At 44.7% G+C, this 24,081-nt stretch overlaps 1 protein-coding gene and 2 non-coding genes across 9 annotated transcripts; all 3 read right to left on the reverse strand.

Moving 5' to 3' along the window:
- Positions 1-2,631: 2,631 nt before the first annotated feature.
- On the reverse strand, positions 2,632-24,081 carry LOC127918419 (nucleosome assembly protein 1-like 1). Of its 7 annotated transcripts, XM_052501691.1 has the most exons (15): positions 23,944-24,081; positions 19,112-19,150; positions 16,244-16,332; positions 14,651-14,780; positions 11,745-11,886; positions 10,957-11,049; positions 9,789-9,917; positions 9,222-9,293; positions 8,968-9,107; positions 8,254-8,419; positions 7,877-7,999; positions 7,733-7,765; positions 6,508-6,558; positions 5,499-5,534; positions 2,632-4,387 (listed from the first exon to the last, which is right to left on the reverse strand). In XM_052501691.1, the coding sequence occupies exons 2-14, from the start codon at positions 19,126-19,128 to the stop codon at positions 5,529-5,531; spliced, it is 1,191 nt and encodes a 396-aa protein (XP_052357651.1). In that variant the 5' UTR covers positions 19,129-19,150; positions 23,944-24,081; the 3' UTR covers positions 2,632-4,387; positions 5,499-5,528. The 7 variants fall into 7 exon arrangements, with proteins under 7 accessions (XP_052357651.1, XP_052357646.1, XP_052357648.1 ...); XM_052501686.1 differs by lacking the exon at positions 5,499-5,534 and having other exon boundaries at positions 23,944-24,074; XM_052501688.1 differs by lacking the exon at positions 5,499-5,534 and having other exon boundaries at positions 10,969-11,049; positions 23,944-24,072.
- LOC127918422 (small nucleolar RNA SNORA14) lies at positions 8,783-8,912 on the reverse strand. The gene has a single exon (XR_008099936.1). It is a non-coding gene; the product is annotated as a small nucleolar RNA SNORA14 (small nucleolar RNA).
- Positions 14,158-14,288, reverse strand: LOC118379090 (small nucleolar RNA SNORA57). Its single transcript, XR_004824559.2, has one exon. It is a non-coding gene; the product is annotated as a small nucleolar RNA SNORA57 (small nucleolar RNA).

Genomic DNA, 24,081 nt, shown 5'->3' on the forward strand with positions numbered 1-24,081 from the left:
GTGGTGACATCTCAAGGATGATCAAAGGAAATTGGATGCATCTGAGCTCAATTTAATGTCATAGCAAAGGAGCGTGAATACTTATGTAAATTCAATATTTCTGTATTTCATTTTCAATACATTTGCAAAAATGTCTACAGACATGTTTTCACTTTGTCATTATGGGATATTGTGTAGATGGGTGAGAGAAACTATTTAATCTACTTTTAATTCAGGCTAACAGGACATGTGGAATAAGCCAAGTGGTATGAATACTTTCTGAAGGCAGGAAGTAGCATAATGTATTTGTGACATGTTTCATACAACCTGTAGAATGCTTGGCTCTCACCTCTCCACGAGAAAACAATCTGTAGAACGCTTGGCTCTCACCTCTCCACGAGAATACAATCTGTAGAACGCTTGGCTCTCACCTCTCCACGAGAAAACAATCTGTAGAATGCTTGGCTCTCACCTCTCCACGAGAATACAATCTGTAGAACGCTTGGCTCTCACCTCTCCACGAGAAAACAATCTGTAGAACGCTTGGCTCTCACCTCTCCACGAGAATACAATCTGTAGAACGCTTGGCTCTCACCTCTCCACGAGAAAACAATCTGTAGAACGCTTGGCTCTCACCTCTCCACGAGAAAACAATCTGTAGAACGCTTGGCTCTCACCTCTCCACGAGAAAACAATCTGTAGAACGCTTGGCTCTCACCTCTCCACGAGAAAACAATCTGTAGAACGCTTGGCTCTCACCTCTCCACGAGAAAACAATCTGTAGAACGCTTGGCTCTCACCTCTCCACGAGAATACAATCTGTAGAACGCTTGGCTCTCACCTCTCCACGAGAAAACAATCTGTAGAACGCTTGGCTCTCACCTCTCCACGAGAAAACAATCTGTAGAACGCTTGGCTCTCACCTCTCCACGAGAAAACAATCTGTAGAACGCTTGGCTCTCACCTCTCCACGAGAATACAATCTGTAGAACGCTTGGCTCTCACCTCTCCACGAGAAAACAATCTGTAGAACGCTTGGCTCTCACCTCTCCAAGAGAAAACAATCTGTAGAACGCTTGGCTCTCACCTCTCCACGAGAAAACAATCTGTAGAACGCTTGGCTCTCACCTCTCCACGAGAATACAATCTGTAGAACGCTTGGCTCTCACCTCTCCACGAGAAAACAATCTGTAGAACGCTTGGCTCTCACCTCTCCACGAGAATACAATCTGTAGAACGCTTGGCTCTCACCTCTCCACGAGAATACAATCTGTAGAACGCTTGGCTCTCACCTCTCCACGAGAAAACAATCTGTAGAACGCTTGGCTCTCACCTCTCCACGAGAAAACAATCTGTAGAACACTTGGCTCTCACCTCTCCACGAGAAAACAATCTGTAGAACGCTTGGCTCTCACCTCTCCACGAGAAAACAATAAATGGGCACTTCCGTTGAGCTCTGTCATCTGGCCCTTCATTTCAGTGGTGAGACCGTAGATACTGTGTATGTATATGTATATGTGCTGAACAAAAATATAAACACAAAATCTAGTGTTGGTCCCATGTTTCATGAGCTGAAATAAAATAACCCAGAAATGTTCCATACTCACAAAAGCTGATTTCTCTCAAATGTTGTGAACAAATTTGTTTACATCCCTGCTAATGAACATTTCTCCTTTGCCAAGAAAATGAAATCCACCTGACAGGTGTAGCATATCAAGAAGCTGATTAAACGGCATGATCAGCACCTTGTGCTGGGGCAATAAAAGGCCCCCAAATGTGCAGTTCTGTCACAGCCACAGATGCCTCAAGTTGAGGGATCGTGCAATTGTCATGCTGACTGCATGAATGTCCAACAGAGCTGTATGTCCATTTCTCTACCGTCGTAATTTTACAGAATTTGGCAGTACGTCCAACTGGCCTCACAGACGTTGTGTAACCACATCAGCCCAGGACCTGCACATCTGGCTTCTTCACCTGCGGGATCGTCTGAGGGAAAGGGGTGCTGAGGAGTATTTATGTCTGTAATAAATCCCCTTTGTGGGGGAAAACTCAGATTGTCTCACCAGTGGGTGGTCCAATACCCCCCCCCCAGGCCCACCCATGGCTGCACCATTGCCCAGTCATGTGAGATCCATAGATTAGGGCCTAATGACTATTTCAATTTACTGATTTCCTATGAACTCTAAAATTGTTGCTTTTATATTTTTGTTCAATATACTGAGTATGATACATTAACACCTGCTCTTTCCATGACAGACTGACCAGATAAACGCTATGATCCCTTACTGATGTCACTTAAATCAGTGTAGATTAAGGGGAGGACACAGGTAAAAAGATTAAGCCTTGAGACAGTGTGAATGTGTAAGACAAAATATTTAACTGCCTTTCAGCGGGCTATGGTAGTAGGTGCACTAGTTTGAGTGTCAACTGCAACACTGCTGGGTTCTTCACTCAGTTCAGTGTGTACCAACGGTCAAATTTTAATAGATTTAATAGAGAACTTGTAATCAGTCCACTACACCTACTGTAGTCTGTACATATGACAAATGAACTGGTCACCTCAATGAGCTACACAAATGTTAGAGCTCAGTGTTTAAATATCAAGCAGCTCATGTTGAAGAGACACTGTAGAGACAAGGAACAAACGCAAAACACATTTAACCAATTTATTCATGAATATACATACAGTTATTGAGTACATTTAGTATTTGTAGCATAGCATTTAGCTTTGACAACAGCTGCTCAAGGAGTCAGACAGAATCCAGTCGTCCCTAGAACAGTCCAGACGTAATCTCCTACTGACTGCAGCAGTACTCCCTAGAGCTCCACTAGAGGCAGCAGCGAGGGCGCCACCACCCAACATACACCGACATGACTGTTTCCACTAAAGGACAAGGTGGGTGGGCTTAAGCTACTTCCTTTTATTTCCATTCCCTGACTAAGTATTGCTCTTACATGCTTCAGTGTGACCTGCTGGGTGGGGTTGGCTACAGAGGGCAGTCAGACAGGACTTCCACCAGAACTCATTGCCACCTTTCCTTCACAGTGATAAATTAGCCGTATGCTCAGGGACCAGACCGGCACGAGCTTAACCTCGAGAGTTACAAGGCTCAAAAGCCACAACCACATGCCAACACAAGCCTGAATTTGGTCGTTTTCTTCCTCCGAAGGGAACCCGTTGCGAACCTATTGCTATCAGAGTACACAAGTCAAGTGGGATTCCCAAATTAAAGAGTAATGCACTTGGGAGAATCATGTATTACAGGGAAATGTTTCATGGCGCAGGAGAAAGCCCATAGGGCATCGTATGACACGGCCACCTCCAAAGTACTGCTCACTTCGATTTGCACAAGGGCTACTGGACCGACAGCCAACCATAGAGGACACCACTGATACATGACTAAGTAGTACAAAGTGCTATAGAAAAAGACAAGTAAACTGTAGGCCTAACAAGAGCCTGAAGCAGATTGGGCATGGGGTGCCCCCTGCTGGCGAAACCTTGGAACTGTCCCGTCAAATCATCTGGAATGTTAAGGAGTGACTGGACAAGACCAAGCTGCGTGTTGGAGGAAAAACATTCCCTTAACGCAAATTAAAATTCAGAAAGAACAGTAATTATTTAATGGAAACCAATACGTTGCAGACTCGGCTCATTAAATTTAGCAGCTAACACATGGTTCTGTTTCTTTAACAAATCAGACCATGTAGTCGAGGTAATATTCATCCCAAGAGAGCATTCAAAACATCCAATGCCTGTCAGTCTGCAAACTGGAATGTTTTAGATTGACAACTTGATTCAGCCCAAACCAGTGGCCAATAAACCACTTTCCCTGCTCTAAATGGCATGCTTGAGTGACCAAATGTGCACAGCGATTCAAAGTATTTCATTAGCCATGACTAAATGCAGTGTTTTGCTCTGGCCGTGCTCTAGGCCCAGCCCACTAATACAATGACAACAAATTCCAACTCACAACCTGATCTGACCGGTAACTTAAGTAGCGCGAGGGAAAAGGAATAGGTTGACTTTCTCATCACCTGCCTCAATGCAGTCTAACCACAGCTGTTGTCCAAGAGCAATACAACAAAAACTTCACAAGAACCCAAACTAGTTTAGCAGTGAGAGAAACAAGATCATGCTTTCAGGGAGTTTGTGGCATTCTAACTATTTGTACAGGGGGGGTGGGGGTCTAGTAAAATACTATGCATATCGAGCCACTGCTCACATTATATTAGGAGGTTTTTGTAACAAAAATCTTGAAACCCTTTATTTTTTATTTCTACCAAGAAAAATACAAAACATTATAAGGCGTAAGTAAGTGTTTTATTTGAGAAGCTGTTACAGTGCAGTTGATCCTCAAAGCCACAGCCTTCACTGCTGCTTGCACTCGGCTGGGGGATTTGCGTCCTTCTGCAAGAGACCAAAAGAGAGGACGTTAGAGCTGAACTGAGATCCGAACATAACACACTAATCACCCTCTCACACACGTTTATGCTTCAGACATTTTTCTATGTCCATTTGAGACAAACATTGACAGGGTATAGGGCAATGTCATCCTGGCACTTAGGCTAGAGATTCCTGAACAGTGACCCAATAACAATCCATACTAGTATGTTCTTACAGTATGCAACTGACCAGTGTTGGGGGGGGTGAATTACTACCCATAACACCCAAATTCAAGGTCCAAAGACACCAATGGAGATGGGAATGTGGAGGTGAATATTCAAACATAACTGTATAATAACTACTTTGAGAGCCTTCACTACTGCTGCATAGAACCTCCATAGTGTAAATGCACTAACCCGTAGTGCTCGTAACAGTAATGGGGAGGGGGGGGGGGTGCACCACTGATATCCTACAGATGCCTTTCTTTCACAGGGGAGGAAAACTAATGAAGTCTATTGGCAGCAATGCAGGGAGAGGGCCATAAACAGACCTACAGGGGTCAACAGCTCTCCAGGACAGAGGGGTGAAGCTGAACTTCAACTCTAGTCAAACTTTCACTTAGTCGTGCATCGATGTCAGTGGGAGACCAAGTGAAAATACAACTGAAGTGGAAGTTTGGATTCACGCCACGCAGACAATTCAGGCATGTCCAATGGGAGAAAGACAATTAACAAGCATCCTTCCAGATGTAGACTACAGTCTCTGGAGTACAAAAGTGAAGAATGAGAGAATGAACAGAGCGATGGCTTAAGACTCAAAAACATAAAAATCCACAAAACAGGTGTGGCAAACGATCTATTCTTCTCCAAACAAATGGAAATATTGGTGCCACAATTTTTTTGTATAAAGACAAATAGGGTCAAATTGGAGGAAAGTTTAACTGGCTTCAACATACAGAAGAGAACTCAAACGCATCACCCACTACAGTTAAAGGGAAAAAGAAAAAAGCCACTATGTTAGTTGTAAGTGCAGGTGGAAGGGGGTGCAAGGAGATTGAGGAATGGAGGTGTCAAAATGAAAAGGTGCAGGAGGGAGGCGGGGTGCAGTAAGCTGACAATTCACAAGCTGTACCTACCAGGAGAGGGTTATTTTCTACAGACATCACTTAAACCTAGTGAGGAAAAATTTAAAGAGTATAGCTGACAAAAGGTGCCAAGTGATTGGAGATGAACATTAATGAATTAAAGGCAAAAAATAGGCAGAATACAGAATTCAAGAGGCTTTATACAGCAAAGAGAAGTACTGTTCCCATTCACCCAAACAAAATCAAATAAAGCTTTGGCATGCAGAGCTATGAAACTAAAAGTCAAAACCTGAATTGATTTAGTATCCGATTCCAATTTCCATGCAGTCTCAGTTTAGCAAGGATGTAGACAGCAAGTAGAAACATGCTTTCAAGGCATTCCATTGAAAAGAAAACGTGGGAAAACACATTCCCCATGACCAGACGCTCACAAAAGGGTATTTGATTATGTTCTTGAAGTGATATTTTGAGACCATTTCGAAATACCACTCTTTACTATCACTCTCATTCTAGAAGTTTCCAGGACACAGAATGAGACGAGTCCTGGACTAACGCCTCGATCACACCGATAGCATCATTGAGCAAAATGTTATGCAGCATCATTTTGATGTAACAAAAGTTCCAACATTCACCTTCTGCTACCAGTTCTGTCAAGCCATCTAACATACATTCCACAAATCCAACGTATCCACCACACAGAAAGCACTGCAACAGTGCTGCAAGGCCAATGCAGCGTGCCACTGGAAATAAAATGTACTTTGGTGTACCAAAACACAAATGTAGACTGCTTTATAGTCCAGGACAAGGCTTAATGTGCGTCTGGGAATCCAGCCCTTACACAAGAGGCAAGGGGACAGGGAAACGGTTCCGAAGGCTGTGTGTTCTGAGGCGACGTGGGATGCAGTAGTATATAGACAGAAAAATCCATCATGGCGGCTGGTGTTCATGATGCATTTGGAGTAGCGGTACACATTCAATTCTGTATGTTGAAATCTGATACTTCTGATCGTTGGTCTCACATTAGGTCATGACAACATTAACAGTAAGCTCTCCTACCCACCTTGGGGTCATAGTCAGGGTCATTCTCCTCCTCTCCCTCCTCCTCACCCTCCTAGGAGAACACAAGAGGAAACTGTTAAACACTGAGACAGACAAACTAGCTAAGGTCAATAACAGGAGTGGGTTATAGTGAGGACCAGGGCTAAGGTCAATAACAGGAGTGGGTTAGTGAGGACCAGGGCTAAGGTCAATAACAGGAGTGGGTTAGTGAGGACCAGGGCTAAGGTCAATAACAGGAGTGGGTTAGTGAGGACCAGGGCTAAGGTCAATAACAGGAGTGGGTTAGTGAGGACCAGGGCTAAGGTCAATAACAGGAGTGGGTTAGTGAGGACCAGGGCTAAGGTCAATAACAGGAGTGGGTTAGTGAGGACCAGGGCTAAGGTCAATAACAGGAGTGGGTTAGTGAGGACCAGGGCTAAGGTCAATAACAGGAGTGGGTTAGTGAGGACCAGGGCTAAGGTCAATAACAGGAGTGGGTTATGAGGACCAGGGCTAAGGTCAATAACAGGAGTGGGTTAGTGAGGACCACCAGGGCTAAGGTCAATAACAGGAGTGGGTTAGTGAGGACCAGGGCTAAGGTCAATAACAGGAGTGGGTTAGTGAGGACCACGGCTAAGGTCAATAACAGGAGTGGGTTAGTGAGGACCACGGCTAAGGTCAATAACAGGAGTGGGTTAGTGAGGACCAGGGCAGGGCTAAGGACCACGGCTAAGGTCAATAACAGGAGTGGGTTAGTGAGGACCAGGGGGCTAAGTGGGGTGAGGACCAATAACAGGAGTGGGTTAGTGAGGACCAGGGCTAAGGTCAATAACAGGAGTGGGTTAGTGAGGACCAGGGCTAAGGTCAATAACAGGAGTGGGTTAGTGAGGACCAGGGGGCTAAAGGTCAATAAGGGCACAGGAGTGGGTTAGTGAGGACCAGGGCTAAGGTCAATAACAGGAGTGGGTTAGTGAGGACCACGGCTAAGGTCAATCAATAACAAGGAGTGGGTTAGTGAGGACCACGGCTAAGGTCAATAACAGGAGTGGGTTAGTGAGGACCACTGCTAAGGTCAATAACAGGAGTGGGTTAGTGAGGACCAATAAGGTCAATAGAGTGGGTTAGTGAGGACCACTGCTAAGGTCAATAACAGGAGTGGGTTAGTGAGGACCACGGCTAAGGTCAATAACAGGCTAAGGTGGGTTAGTGAGGACCAGGTGAAGAGACCTAGTTAGCTAAGGCCTTACCTCGTCATCAGCCTCCTCTCCCTCCTCATCGTACTGCAACAAGAGGGGACACCAGTGTTAGGAACACATGTGAAGGCCAGTGGCTTGGTCAGAGGTCTAGGACAGGGATGAGGCCATTACACACAGGCTGTGGTGGGTACTCACATCATCATCGTCATCCTCGATGGCCTCCCCCGTGAAGTACAGCACAGCCCTGGGGACGATACGCTCGCGGATGAAGTGGCCGATCTCAAAGTCAGCGGCGAGGACAGCCTCAGTGTCCTCGTCCTGGAGGGGCAAGAGTCACCGGCACGTCAGTCAGAGCTACGAGACTCACCATTCGGCCACACCAACTTTAAATCGAAAGACCACACTGTACCAGTGGTTGAATTGGAACACAGCCAAAATGTTCTACTACTCGAGTTACGGCAAAATTATATTGCATAAAGAGAAATACTGAGTTACGGCAACAAAAATAAATACCTGACCTCACTTCAGTCCACTTCAAGCACTGCAGTAGACTACGGAAAGCATTTACTTACCATATCTCCACTTTCAGGGACATCAGGCGGGGTGAAGAAGTTGAAGAAAGAGTCGTTGGGGACTGTCTTGGTGACCGTCCTGACTGTGCCACGCCCCTTGTGCTTCTGCTTCTTCTTGATCGTCTTCAGGGTGATGTTCTTGCCCTTCGTCCAGTCGATCGTACAACTGTGGGGCGAGAGCGGTGGACACCAGGGTTACCAGGAGACCAGACGCAGGACTAAACACGCCAACCAATGACTACAGTGTAGATGTTGCTTTGAGCCCTAAAGGTTAAGATAAGCCAAAGGTTTTAATAGAACCCCGTGAACATGCTGCATTGTTAGAAAGGACCACTTTTGACAAACTGGGTCATTCCTCACCCATGTCTTGGTGTTAAAAAAGAAGGCATTCTGTTGTAACTGACCAAACAAGCAGACAACAGAAGAGTGCATAAACCTGAGTATCATATATTAATTTAAAAGGAGAGATTTTTTTAATAAACTCCATCTACTGACATGACCCTTACACTCCAGCGTTAGTGCCTGCAATGACTGTCCCAGAGCTGAAATAACCAAGAGACACGGACAAGACTCTCAGCTTTGGATCTCTAGTTTGATCTAGCATCCTTCCTTGTCCCAGAGGCTACGATGAGCAACTAGGGGGTTTACTAAGGATGCGCCATAGGATTAAGATCTCTATGGGACGACAAGGAGCAGTTTGACAGAGCGTCTTACCCTGTGCAGCCCATGATCTCAGGCCCATCGAAGGAGAAGGGGTCGTTCTCATCAGGCTCAGACCTCATCTTGTAGGTTTTTGTCAACAAAGTGTTTGTGAAGAACTCATTGGGCTCAAAGTTAAATTCTAAAGAAAAGCTCTGGAGAAAAAGAGCAAGAGAGAGTTGAATATTGGGAACAGTGGGAATACCCAAGATACATTGATAGAACGGTAGAGAATTGCATCAGCAGAGCAGTGCGGCGCACAGACCTACCATGGGCTGGCCAGGGTCAGAGAATTTGACTTTGACATCTTGTAACTGCTTGAGGATGGGTTCATCATGTTCCTGTAAAACATGAACAGCAGCTTGAACATTGGTATGGTATCTAGACAGAAACACTTTATCGTTGTACTGGTCTTTCTGGCACAAACACCAACTTCTCTTTTCTTACGAGTACCGATTTAGCCGACAGCTGTTCATTGAGGAACGTTTAATACCTGTGATGTGGTCTCACCTACCTCAAATACACTGACGAAGTCGCTCTGATAAGAGCGCAATTAAAATCTGTGTTTCCCAATCCACCCCCCCAAAACATCACATTCTTGCTGTCGACCGGGACAAAGTGACCTGCTTCAACTCATTGAGGGCTTGTCCAGGACTACAAGTGTGCTGTATGTACACACCATCTATTTTTAGGGGTGAAGTTGCCTCATCAAGCCTGTAGGTGGTGATGAAGCCTCATATTTAGGGAGCTGCAGCAGCTGACCTACTTTCCTCTACTGCTCTAGTCTCTTTTCCTGCTGACAGTCCTCCACTCCCTCCAACACTCTGCCCGCCTACCTGCACCATGTCGCTAAGCAAGTCAACGTTCTTGAAAACCGTTAGCCAGAACTCGGGAACGCCTTTGGGGTCCTCCTTCTCCTCATCCTTCTTCTCCTCTTCCACCTTGGCCTTCTCCTTCATCTCCTCCTGGAAGAAACAGGCAGGAGGAAGATCAACAAAAGGAGACTTAATGCACCATTTCACAGATGCCTATAAACAGAAAAGATACGAGTCCCTGGTTAAAACCTCTAAATAGTCTATATATAATAATCTAGCACATCCACCATTACTGGAACCAAAACAGTCAGAAACCAATAAGTCAATCATGGGTACACCCTCCTGGTCCTGTCATCATGACCAGACAGGTAAGACCCGCTGTCCCCAGGTTAGATTAATAAGACCCGCTGAGGCACCAGACAGGTAGAGGTCCCCAGGTTAGATTAATAAGACCTGCTGAGGCAGGTCCCCAGCACAGACAGTAGAGGTCCCCAGGTTAGATTAATAAGACCTGCTGAGGCACCAGACAGGAGAGGTCCCCAGGTTAGATTAATAAGAGAGGCACCAGACAGTAGAGGTCCCCAGGGCACCAGTAGAGGTCCCCAGGTTAGATTAATGCTGAGGCACCAGACCCAGGTTAGATTAATAAGACCTGCTGAGGCACCAGACAGTAGAGGTCCCCAGGCTAGATTAATAAGACCTGCTGAGGCACCAGACAGTAGAGGTCCCCAGGTTAGCACCAGACAGTAGAGGTCCCCAGGTTAGCACCAGACAGTAGAGGTCCCCAGGTTAGATTAATAAGACCTGCTGAGGTCCCCAGTTAGATTAATAAGACCCGCTGAGGCACCAGACAGTAGAGGTCCCCAGGTTAGATTAATAAGACCCGCTGAGGCACCAGACAGTAGAGGTCCCCAGGTTAGATTAATAAGACCTGCTGAGGCACCAGACAGTAGAGGTCCCCAGGTTAGATTAATAAGACCTGCTGAGGCACCAGACAGTAGAGGTCCCCAGGTTAGATTAATAAGACCTGCTGAGGCACCAGACAGTAGAGGTCCCCAGGTTAGATTAATAGCACCAGACAGGTTAGATTAATAAGAGTGAGGCACCAGACAGTAAGGTCCCCAGGTTAGCACCAGACAGTAGAAGTCCCCAGGTTAGATAAGACATGCAGGCATGGAGTCACCTGTACCTGCTTACTTACTGTCAACTCTTCCTCCTCATCAGCCTTCCACTCACACTCCTCCTCTGTGGGCTCATAGGCTGCTTTAACTATGTCACTTCGCTGGAGGGAGAGAGGGGGAGGAAAACAGTCAGTCCCTGTAAAGCCAACAGCCAGGAGGCCAGAGCAAAACATTTAACAAAAAGCCCAGAACAGTCATGTGTTTAAACCAAGATAATGGACTAGGGGCTGAGGTGCCAAGCCAGCGCATTATTTACACAAGACAGCAGTTTGGTCACACCGTCTGCATGTGTGAGCATCCCAGCTTGACCCCACCCCCATTTTCTCAGCTCCATCTGCATCCCTGGAACAGGCTGCAGCTCTTTAGTCAGAGGATTCTGCTAAATCCCAGTCCGCTCCAAAGAGGGGACAGGGGGGTAAAAGCAGCAGGAACCACATATGGGCAGAGGAGTGACTGATCAACACTAGATTGAGAATACTGGGGTGTATTCATTAATAACAACAATTTGGTGGGTGCTTACATTTGTACTATTTCACAAGTGAATTAATATGCGTGTGAATTGGAAATGATGTCCTTTGGAAACCCCGCCCACGGAGTCCGGTCACAGCAAATAACGTTTTGGGACGAAACATGGAGGGACCGAACTGGATTTGGTCAAAAAGAGGCTCATTTGACTAAGGTTTGCACCAATGAAAACAACCCAAGCACAAAGTGCCCAGTCAAATGCAGCTTAGTTATAAGGTACAATGAATGGGAGATCATATTGATACGAGGAACATAACAGGGGTGTTCCTACCTTGTCGAAGAGGGGTTGGTAGAGAGCGGCGTACTTTCTCTCCAGTTCATGGACCTCTTCGTAGAACTTGGCCTCAATGTGGGCGCATTTCACTTGTAGGTTCTTTAGGGCGTTGACCCGTCTCTTCACTACCTTTGGTAAGCTGGACACGGGGAGAGAAAACCGTCAGAATTCCACACGGTGAAAGAGTACATCTTGACTGTCCAAAGATGGTGGTGTATATAACAAGATACTGGAGCCCCAACTCTGACAACGGGAATAAACATCAACGAAAGACAAACACTTACGCATGCAGACTTATGCATACAGACGCTTTTATGCAGAGCAACACAGTGCCGGGGAGAATGACTGCAGGACCTAGTTTCCTCCGCTAGGAATTCAACCATAGGACCAGGAAGTAGAGGACTACTTCCACTGACATTGGAAAAACGACGTTTTACGTAATGGCCTGGTCACCTCAGCCCTGGCGTTACGCAACCACAGCCAAGCCCCTCTGGCACAGCACCCCACTGAGGGGACGCTAGGAGATCTGAAGTACTGGCATCCACTGACAGGAAAAAAAAACATTAAGGGACCAGATCCACGATAACTAAACAAAAAAAATGCAGAAGTGCGCGCTCATCACAGCCACACGCTCCAATTGTGAGGAGGGCACAATTAATCTGTTGAGGACAGAAAAACCACAGCCACTTCCATTAATCAAGATGGCAGAATATCCCGCGCGGCAATGCTTTGGTACGACATTGGGCCAAGAATCCCATGCCAAGAGCAGTTTAAAAAGGCATGTTTCTACACAGATTTTAGGGTGTCCACCCACTCTTTCCCGAGTGGGTGAAAACATGCTCTGGTGGTGATAAGATGTCCCTTATGTTATAAAATACATTGTACCAAAAAAATTATTCTTCATGTTCTGAATCCTTGTGTGGGGTATTTTTATAACGCATCATATTCAGAAAGTCAGGTGTGGAAAGCATTCCACAGGGATGCTGACATATTGACGCCAATGCTTCTCACAGTCGTCAAGTTGGTTGGATGTCTTTCAGGTGGTGGACCATCGCCGATACACAAATGGTGTGAAAAACCCAGCAGCGTTGCAGTTCTTGACAAACCGGTGCGCCTGGCACCTACCATACCCCGTGTCACCTTGTCAGGCTGTCATTTAGCCTCTGAATGGCACACAGGTGTTCTTAATGTTTTGTACTCAGAGCTCTGTTGACACTTCACAGTGTTCTTAATGTTTTTCAGAGGGGAAAAATGAAACTTCAAATAAGAGTATACTAAAATACTACATGTCATGTCTCAACATCGATCTTACCTCCATTGTTTTATGTCCTGTGGATTTGAGAAGATGGCAAGTTCAATGGGAAAGTGAGCCTGTCAAGTACTCATGTAGCCTTAATTCTTACACAGCTGAGTGCGATTCCAAGGTTTTACCCTTGGGCTTCCATTGATTTAGTCACCCTAACTCTGGCCACCCTATAAACTAAAATAACTTCAACAGGTTATGATAGACAAGGTTAGGACCACAATTAACATGTTACCCATTGGTCAAAAAGTGTGTTTTTGATTGGACAACCTACAGATTTGTTTCATCATATGAAGCGCGTGGAATGGTGGAAGGAGGGAGCCATTATACCATCTGCATTGGGTCAGATCAGGGGTATGTATCAAGCGTCTGAGTAAGAGCGCTGATTTTGGATCCGTTTTGCCTTTTAGATAAGGAATAAGAATACATGGACAGGGAGACCTGATCCTAGATCAGCAACGCTACTCCGAGAATGATACATAGGGCATCGGTTCACGTTTTAGGACGCTGGTTTGAGACTGATGCGGAGACCACTTAAAAACACATTTCACTGCAACACCAAAACAAGAGGTACACAACTGGGTCCAGAACACCTAGTGCCGAGGCATCGTGTCTGTGTGCCATAGCTCTTTCGTGAAGTCATTGGCCAAGGAGTCAACTCCAACTCACCATGGCCAAATCATTTGCATACTAAAGGACAACCCAGCACAGAGCAGACCTAGAGGACTACAGTTATGGGACATTGCTTTAAAGGGGAATGCAGCAGCTTCTCATCACTGTAGCAGTGGCCTTCTTTGAATAATGTAACTAGGCAACCTTCCTTGAGGAAATCCCTGAATGAAAAGCATTACCTTCACATACCCAATCAAGCACAGATAAGTGATTACCTCAAGGATGCGAGAACCAGAGGATGAGCCTTTATTGCATCATTTTGTCAACCTATACTATAAATAGTTGCTTTAGTTTTGGTCAGTCGACCTTAAAATCAGAGCAACGGAGTGTGCAGAAACGTTCCGTTTTCCCTCTAGCACCTTCAAAAATAGGTTTTGGGTGTAGGTTAGAGTCAGCCTAAACTACCAGTACTCATTTTCCACAGACATGTCACAGGGATGTACCAGCGAATTGAGGACAGAACCAGAAGACAAGGAACATTCTGGCACTGAAGACACAGCACTGGCCTTGTTATCCCTCCATAACATACATACACAGGTACAAAGCATGCATGCCAAGAATGGAAGTTTTGAAAGTATTATTTATAAATAACAAGACAACTACCTCAGTGAGAAGAAATTCTGTTGTGGCCTTAACATCTAAAGCAGGGCTGCATAACTAGGCTAGTCCCCCAGAGCTGCAGAGTGGGACAGAGTCAGGCTATGGCCAGTCACAGGAACACTGAGGAAATTGTTGATTGCATTCAGCCACTGTCCGTCACCTCAAGTCAACTATTTTGGACGAGTACATACAGGACCCAAAACAGAGTGGGGTTTTCTGATGGACAATCTGTTGTCCATCCAACCGTTAACACCCATTGAAAAAGGACCGTCTCCATCCAGAATCTGTATGGCTGAAGCCTGTGTCTCTCCTGGTTGGGGGTTCTCACCTCTCCATGTATCCTGACGGCGAGCCCACCAGCCCGTCCAGCCTCTCCTGCAACGCGGCCAGAATCTGTGGGTTCTGCATCATCTGCACGGTGAGCTGACGAGCTGAGGGGAGACGGACAAAGCCAGGCACTACCATCAGACAGACAACCATTCATAGTATCAGACACCATACGGACAGATACATTGACAGAAGGAGGGAGTTCTGCATAAGAAATTCTAGGGGGGCTACTCCAAGTATTTTCAGGTCAACTAAGGACAGACAAAGCTACAACAATAAATCTAAATCAAATAGAGGGCTGGGTTGCTGGTCAACAGGTTGCTCCCTTCACTTGTCTCCTTTCCTTCATCTTCACCGATCTGAGTATTGAACAGGTGGAAGAATGCTACTGCCAAAACGCTGCCACCCGTCAAGCCTCTTCAGATTGGTGCAGACGAATGAGAGGACACAAGGAAATGAAGTCACTTCACACTATTGACAGAGCCCGGTGTTTCCTCCACAGAACATCTGAGAAACTAGGATGCAATGTTCCCAGAGACGAACCAGGGAGACCGCAAAGGGCATACGGTTTCTTCCAACCCTGAACCAGTTCCAAAATAATGACATTTCTAGCCGAGAAAGACTGATAAAAATGTGCTTCGTGATAAACAGTGTCCGAGCCTCTGCTTGAAGACTCAGGTTCGACTCGAGCCCATAGAGGGAGCATTATAATCAAAGTATTCCCTTCCACCTTACAGGAGTAAACTTATTCCTAAAAGCTGTTCGAGACATTTCCAAAGCGGATAACAAATGCTTTGCCCATGGGACAAGTCAGAGGGCTGCTGCATAATTTATAATCAGCAGGTATACTCTCCCTGCATTGATTTACCTATACCACGCTTCAACTCCTTACGCCTTGGATTTGAGGGCCCTGCTGTGCCCGTCCCAATACCCACCATTTCCCTAAAGTGCTTTACTGTTGAGCAGGGTCTATAGTCAAATGTAGTGCACTATAGAGGGAATAGGGTGCCGTTAAGGACGAAATGGCCAACTCCTCAGCTGAGTGACAACTCAAAGTGCTGCAGCGGAGCGGGGACAGGGATGAGTGGGACGGCAAAATGTTCTGAATCCGTTCTAGACAAGGGACGTTTCTACTGATGACGAATGTCATTACAGATATCGGACGATAATTAGGATATTTGTTAGGCTCTGGCCGCATGAAAGCCTCTGTCAAGTGTGTGAGATCTTTGTGACATATCACTGTGGTGGGAGACGATAAGCATTGCGGGGCTATAAATACCTGGGGCAGAGAGAGACATCTAATTCAGTCTACAAAGGACTGCCAGTTAAACCTCTAAACAAAGCAGGATTCTTAAAATCATGGTCAGGTAAAAACATTCAGATTTCAAACCTAGACAGTGTGGACACAAGGATTTTAATTCAGCTGTCAACCTAACATTAACAACTGACCAGCAAGCAGAGGCTCATGACACTCATGTCAAACTGATTCAGATTTCACTGTTGGTTGTTCAGTTGAAGTCAAATCCACAGTGGGCACAGACATTAACGGTTAACAATCCCAGTCTCTTCCTCGGCGGGTGGTGCTGAGCCTTACCTTTGCTGTTGACGTCCTCTCCAGTCTCCTCCTCTTCCACGTCCTCCACGTCCTCCAAATCTGCCGGGTCCAGCTCAGCCTGGTCCTTACTGCACACACACAGAGACCAAGAAAAATCAGTCAAAACAGACACCTGGAGCTTATTCAGGAATGGAATTTTACAAAAGCAATGTACTGTTTAGACGGTATGTGATTATATCGATTGTGTAGAAAAAGGAAACTCAACTCTAATCATTACTTCGATACAAAAGGAGGGGTGTGTCAGACAATACTAATACATAGAGGCCTCCACACAGTACATCTGACAGACTAGGAGGCAATGTTCCCAGAGAGTGAACAGGGACACAGCCCAAAGGGTATACTGCTCCCCTGCCTCACTGAAGTTTCATCTAACACTGGATTTAAACACCGTTCATACTGATCCATGAACCAGGTTCCGAACCAGTGCAAAAATAATTACATTTGTATCTGAATAAGCCCCTGATCAACATAATGTCAAACATGTGGCGTCAGGCTACAATGCTAGCATCTGCCCTGCAGTTAGTCATGGAGTAAAATAGGATGATGCTACCCCTAGACACTGATCTTGGGTCAGCTTTGCATTTCTCCCCACTAGTGGTTAACTTCATTGTGATAGGGGGCAGTATTTTCACATCCGGATGAAAAGCATGCCCAAAGTAAACTGCATGTTCTCAGGCCCAGAAGCTAGGACATGCATACAATTTGGTAGATTAAGATAATTTTAACAGTTTTAGAAAACTCTTAATTTATGTCTGTGTCGATAACAGAAATTATTTGGCAGGCGAAACCCAAAGGACAAACCACCAGGGAAAAATTGAGGTCACTGTTTTCAATTTGTTTTCTATATGAAACTATATTTATGAGGAACCTGGTTGCAGTTTTTATGGCTTCCACTAGATGTCAACAGTCTTGAGAAATTGGTTGAGGTTTTCCTTTTGAGAAATGAAGTAGTGCTGTTCATTGTGAGTGTCAAGCTAAGTGGACTCTTGTGTGACGACCGTGAACTGGAGCTCACCCCACATTGTTTTTATCCGCTATTGAACACACTATATTCTGTCTTAAATTTGATCTATTATTTACGTCTTTGGATATCTAAGGTTGGATTAGGAAAGTTGTTTGAAATGTTTGGACCAAGATTACAGGTAATTTATTAGATAATGTGTAGACATGTTGGGCGAGTTGGAACCGGGGTATTTCTGAATCAAACGCACCAAATAAATGAACATTTTGGGGATACAAAGAACGACATTATCAAACAAAAGGACCATTTGTGATGTTTCTGGGGCATTTGAGTGCCAACAGAAGATCTTCAAAGGTAAGGCATGAATTATATCGTTATTTCTGACTTTTGTCGCACCCGCCTTGTTGAAATGTTTTTCATGTGTTGGTATGCGGGGCGCTGTCCTCGGATAATCTAATGGTTTACTTTCGCTGTAAAGCCGTGTAAGAATCTGACATGGTGGCTGGATTAACAACAATTTAAGCTTTATTTCGACGTATTGCACTTGTGATTTTATGAAAGTTAAATATTTATAGTAATTTAACATGAATTTGGCGCTCTGCAAATTCACCGGATGTTGTCGAGGTGGGACAATCCGAAAGAAGTTAAGGTTAAGATTGGGTGAGGGAAGTTGATGCTAGACCTGTATATAGGAAAAACTTCACCCAGAGACTCCTGCAGTCAGTCAGGACTATATATAATAAGGCAGATGAAGGGATAAACAGTTGACTGTCTGCCTGTTCCCTGTGGTTTGCGACAGCCACAGGCCTGCTGGACCAGGGTCAAGGCCCATTACTCAAACTCAGGGAGGTGTTTTGAGTGGCTGGAGGGAGCCGGCGTAACCCAAGCCCAGTCATGGCATCCCAAGCAGCCCAGGCTGAGTAAACAGCCACAGCCCAGCGAGGAAACGTCTCCACAGTGAGATCGACAGCTGGCCATCCTCCTCTGCATCAGATACCAGGGGAAGAGGACTGACTCAGCTCTGCAGACGTATGGACCAGGGATCTCAGAGTAAGAGTGCTGATCTAGGATCAGGACCCCCATGTTTTTAATATTAACTGTGCTCTAAAATGTAAACACTACTCAGACGCTTGATATATACACCCACTAGTGTCTAATATTTGACGGCTACTAGAAGCCAAATTGATAATGGCATTCCTAAACTATGTGCATTGGACTAATGTCATGATTTCACCCAACACTCCTGTGCCATTATCTAAATAGTTTTTGGTACATGGATGTCTGGGGTGAACAAATCAGACTGCTTGGCTGCAGACATAAGGGGAAATCACCAAAATTCAAACATTTATTTAAATGAGATGGGAATCAACTAAATTAATTGAAAATGAATTTGCAGAAGTTTATCATAAGACATGAACAGAATGCATCTGAACTTTCTTCAAGGCAATGAGAATTTCCCTTCTCAGTATGTGCGGTTCGCGCATCTACCACTTTGTAGCTGTTAGCAATGATGATAATTAGAAGTACTCTAGTATACAGGGAAAGGCTTCCCCAAGAATATTCTAAATTAAATGCTAACCACAAAGTAGCATATGCTGACCTGGCAGAATTATATTATATATTATATCCAGTGGGTACTTGTTTTGCGAACTACCATCACGTGTGTGACACAAACAAACACAGCTAATCAGCCTTTCGGCTCGAGGAACATTGGACTTAAAGGCTAACACCAAGATATGTAAAGAAATCAATCTGAATTGATAAGGCCCTAGGTAACGATGCAGAGGTGGGATTGTTTTAGTATAGGACACTTGTGCAATAAGTATCTTTCCTTGCTGCACAGAACTCAGGCTGCACAGCCAAGCAAATGGAGAGGATGCACTTACTTGTCCATGTCTGCCATCTTAGCCAAGTCTCGAGTGATGCTGCTGGAGGGAAGGGAAGAGAGTTAGACAATGTATGATACATGCTACTTTTGACACAATTGTTAATTCACAGCAGGAAATATGTTTATGTTCAATAAACAAAGGGCTTCTGGGAAAATAGTATTTATTGAAATAGGCACTAATGGACTTATTTACAAGACTAGCATTACATAGTCTTTACAACAGGCAAATAATATCATACCCTTAAATTCAATACAGTTGAGGACATCTCCATCCCAGTGTGTAGCAAACTGACATTAGGAGCTTGTGAACTAAAGCATCCACAGGAGGGCTGAACATCTGATTCCAAGCACTCTGCTTGCTTAGAGCAAAATGGCCACCAACCGTAATCCTACCCCAGTTTCTCCTCCCACTCCCAGATAAAACAAAAAAGGGCTGCTTTTGGCTCCCTGTCATGTTGGTTAGTGAAATGTGCATGAAAGAACTCCCAAGCGCCCAGCTCACTGACAGCCCTGTTTGCTGTGCTGAGGCATTAAGTAACATAAGCCTTAGTTAAATCGTCCTACATATCTTAACCTCTTGCCCATCTCATTTGGTTTGGGCAGAGATAATCTGTGCTCCGCAGTGTGCCATGGGTTGGGGCTTTGGATGCCAGCGACACTGGGGCTGCCATCTGATAACAGCACCAAAGCAAGGCCCTGTTTAGACATGTACCCCCCTATAGACCTCCTGGCATGGAGGAGAGCGCAGAGGGGGACTGGAGCTATGTAAAGCACCTAATCCTAGAGGGGGCAGAGACCGCAGCTAGTAGTTCACCCATCGGTCCAACAGGACTTTCACACAGGGCCAGTGACCCTTGACACAATTGAAGAGGTACACAGCTGGACCCACTCAGACTTGCACTTTGACCATACAGGCTGTTATAGAGGCTATCACATGAAGGTTGACAATTGAAAGCCATTAGTCACATCACATTAGGCATTGAATTAGGCTCCAGACCCCCCCAGGGTTACCACAGGGTTAGTACACAGGAGAAACACAGGAGCCAGACACCTCACACCAGTGTCTGATGCAACCACAGCAGTGACCGAACCTCCAAAGACATAAGGCATTAGGCGATGATTTGCTGGAGGGCTCTCCTTACCACTGTGGTATTAGGTTGACGGTGGTCTTCAAATGGGCTTTTAAAAAAGTGGTGAGTTAAATAGAAAGTGGCTGGTATCCCCAAAATGTGGTGAACTCGACAAATTACAAAATTATACCACATCTTAATAGCTGCCAGGTAGACATCATTTCTGAATCCATGGAATGAGTGAAAACTAATATTCTATTGGGCAAGCTCTGTCTCCAGCAGAGATTTCCAAGCAGCTCAATCAAAGCCAATGTGGAGGCAAAGTCTCTCAATTGAAAGATACTTGAGAGAAAAAGACCCCTTCAATGTTTACTACATAACCTTCACTGTACTTAGAGAGTGAAGTATGGCAAAATCACATGTTATAGTGCCAAATTCATCGCAGACCAAGGCTGTTGTGCGATAAATCAGTATAGAAGGTTTACTGGACTGGTTGGAGAAAAGTGCTACAAAATTAATAAGTGTCAGGGAAACTTAGCAACAGTTAACAGTGCTGATGTAGACCTGGCCTGCAATGTCTGAAATGCACGACTGTCTCCATCTTTCAGCAGCTCCTCTTCTCTCCCTCAAGTTCTAATGGCCTGTGCCCATTGGTTAAGAAGCGCACAGGCTGCCCACCACCCACCTGCACAGTTTAAATAGGCCAACAAAAGCTGTCCATAAATCAAATGTTAAGCAGCTGAAAGGGAGATTACCAGGCAGAGGGACCAAAAAGAGGATAATTCCAGGCCAAAACTTTGGTAATTGAAATTCCAAAACACACTGCACTACCGTAATTATATTTTTGAAAATGTGAACCAATACCATTTGGATCGACCTGTAAAACACCATGAGATTCACATGACGACGTCTGGCCAGCGAACAGATCAAACGTTCCCACCAATAGCCAATGTGAGAGCTCTTAATAGCCATAAAAGCTTGAGAATAGCAAAAGCACCACTCAAATACAGACACAATGACTGCATTTCAGTCTAACATTGATAAAGTGGATTTCCTCTGATGAAATAGATTAAGGACGATCCAAACTGCATCTGAAACAGTCAACTAGGCATCCCACTAATGCTTTAGACATGTTGATACATCGACGTGTAAAGAACGCACCACTGTCAGAGGGCACTAGAATCATAACTCGAGATAGTGTTGGGAACTAGTGAACTACATGTATACTGAACAAAAAAAGCAACAATTAACGATTTTGCTGCGTTACAGTTCATAAGGAAATCAGTCAATTGAAATAAATTATTAGGCCCTAATCTATGGATTTCACAGGGGTGCAGCCATGGTGAGCCAGGCCCAGACAATCAGATTGAGTTTGTCCCCCACAAAAAGGATTTGTTACAGACAGAATAACTCAGTTTCAGCTGTCCAGGTCTCATCCAATCCTGAAGGTGAAGAAGCCAGATGTGGAGTTCCTGGGCTGGCCTGGTTACATGGTCTGCTGTTGTGAGGGTGGGTGGACATACTTCCAAATTCTTTAAAAATGACCATGAGGTGGCTTAAGGTAGAGAAATTAACAGTAAATTCTGGCAACAGCTCTGGTGGACATTCCTGCAGTCAGCATGCCAATTGCACACCCCTCAACTTGAAACATCTATAGCATTGTGTTGCACATTTTAGTGGCCTTTTATTGTCCCCCGCATTTAATCAGCTTCTTGACAAGACACCTGTCAGTTGGATAGATTATCTAGGCTACCTGGGGCAGCAGGTGGCCAAAGCGTTGGGCCAGTAACCGAAAGGTTGCAAGAGAGAATCCCTGAGCTGACAAGGTAAAGAAAACTGGTGGTTCTGCCCCTGAACAAGACAGTTAAACAGTTAACCCACTGTTCCAAGGCAGTCATTGTAAATAAGAATGTGTTAACTGTCTAGCCCAGCTAAATAGATACAAATCTAGGCAAAGGAGAAATGCTTACTAACAGGGATGTAAACAAATCTGTGTATTTGAGTGAAATAAGCCTTGTGTATTTCTGGGATATTTTATTTCAGCTCATTAAACATGGGGCCGAAACTGTACAGGTGTTTATATATTTTTGTTCAACTAGTAACTTAGCATTTTGCAGTAAACTTCCAGTGTTAAGTAATTGATAGCATGGAAACTACTCTTAAAATAGTTGCCCAACACTGTCAGCTGAGTTTTGTTTCAGCAACAGTTCCAGGAATACCTTTCAATCAATTGATTGCCAGTTTCACAAAGGGGTCATTAGTACTCAAATTGAATGAGTCATAAATGCCATGTGTTAATGAGTAGCAGATGAATAATAATAATTCTAACTTATACCATTAGGGCCTTTTCTCGCAAACAAAACAATGTAATGTCGCCTTAGCAGGAGTCATCAGGACCAATATCCATTCTATAGGTTGCGACAATAGTTGGTTCATCTTAATTTCTTGACAAAAGTTAGCCATACAAAACACAGCCAGGTAGGATGTAGTAGTCAAAAATACAGTCTAGCTATAGTCAAAAGCAAGCTGAAACTGTGGCTAGAATGTCTAACGAATCATTTAGTTATGTTGCATTGATAAGCATTGGAAGAAACAAAGGCAGCTTTAGATGTGATATCAGGTGAAACATTATTATTGTATGAGAGTCGTTCAATGCATTTCACTAAAAGTGAAAATAGCAGATCTTCAGTGACTGAAATCCCCCAATGGTAGTTACACATACATCCCTTCAACGAGCCTTTCAAACCCAGCGACCACGTGTTGCATGCTCAAGGCAAGCTATGAGCAATGGCTCTCACCCACAAAGAAAGCCGGCCAGCTAGCTAGCTGTGAAGTAGCATATACATTTAACTAACCTACCACTGAAACGTACAAATGACACAATTCCGTGGAATCTAGCTAGTTAACTACCACATGCACTATAATGGATACATGTGCGGTAACGTTAGCTAACTGGTTGTGCATGTTTCCAGCTAGCTAACTACTTCGCCAGCAAGTCAACTAACATTAGCTAGTTACAGCTACCTAGCTAACGTTAGTTTGGCATACGCACTTTTATTGGGCAAGTACTCAAGTGACAGTCCATATTTGATTGGCAAAGTGACCTGCTGGGCAAATATTGGAACCCTCAAATAATATTACAGACCAAAATAAGAACCATTAGCTAACTATGTGGCTATCGAAATTAGCCAGCAAACTACAAACATGTCAAAAGTCAGGTGAAAAGACGGAGACATACGCGTCCCATTTTAGTGTGTAGCCTGAATAGCGGTATAGCTCGAACAGTGATCAGACACAACTTGTACCCACCACATCTCCCTCCCATCACTTGACTACCCTCCATAAGACTAGTCAATAAATAAGGTCAAGTCTAAATTAAAAAGACACGACATCCGATAAAACCAATAACTGAATGATGCAAATTCTGATGATTTGTCACTAACGTTATGGCGTTTGTATTTACAATACAACGTCTCGAAAGGGCGGAAAATTAGCCATTTTCGTCATCGTGCATGTAACGTTAGCTAGCTAACGCATCATGGTGGAGCCTCTCGTCTCTCAATGGCTGCTACTAGCCATCCGACTTAGTTAGCTGGCAAGCTACCGTCCTATTCTTCCCGACTACATCCACGCAAATATTTAGTTCAAGACGATAAGAACAACCCCATATTCGTACCCATCTAGGAGTACAATATATATATGCGCCACTTTGTTGTATTGCTAAAGACCAAGCTAAGGTGATTTCAAGTCATTCTCTTACCTTTAGCTGGCGGCTTGACTATGTGAATCTACGCAGTGAAGCGGTCCCAAAGCAAAAGACTCCGCTCTTATGGCGGTAAAAGAGAGAACCATCCCGCCGCTTGCGCTCATATACATCTTGCGTCATCACGTAAACCAG

Source organism: Oncorhynchus keta, unplaced genomic scaffold (genome assembly GCF_023373465.1).
Source record: "Oncorhynchus keta strain PuntledgeMale-10-30-2019 unplaced genomic scaffold, Oket_V2 Un_contig_1414_pilon_pilon, whole genome shotgun sequence".
Lineage (NCBI taxonomy): Eukaryota > Metazoa > Chordata > Actinopteri > Salmoniformes > Salmonidae > Oncorhynchus > Oncorhynchus keta.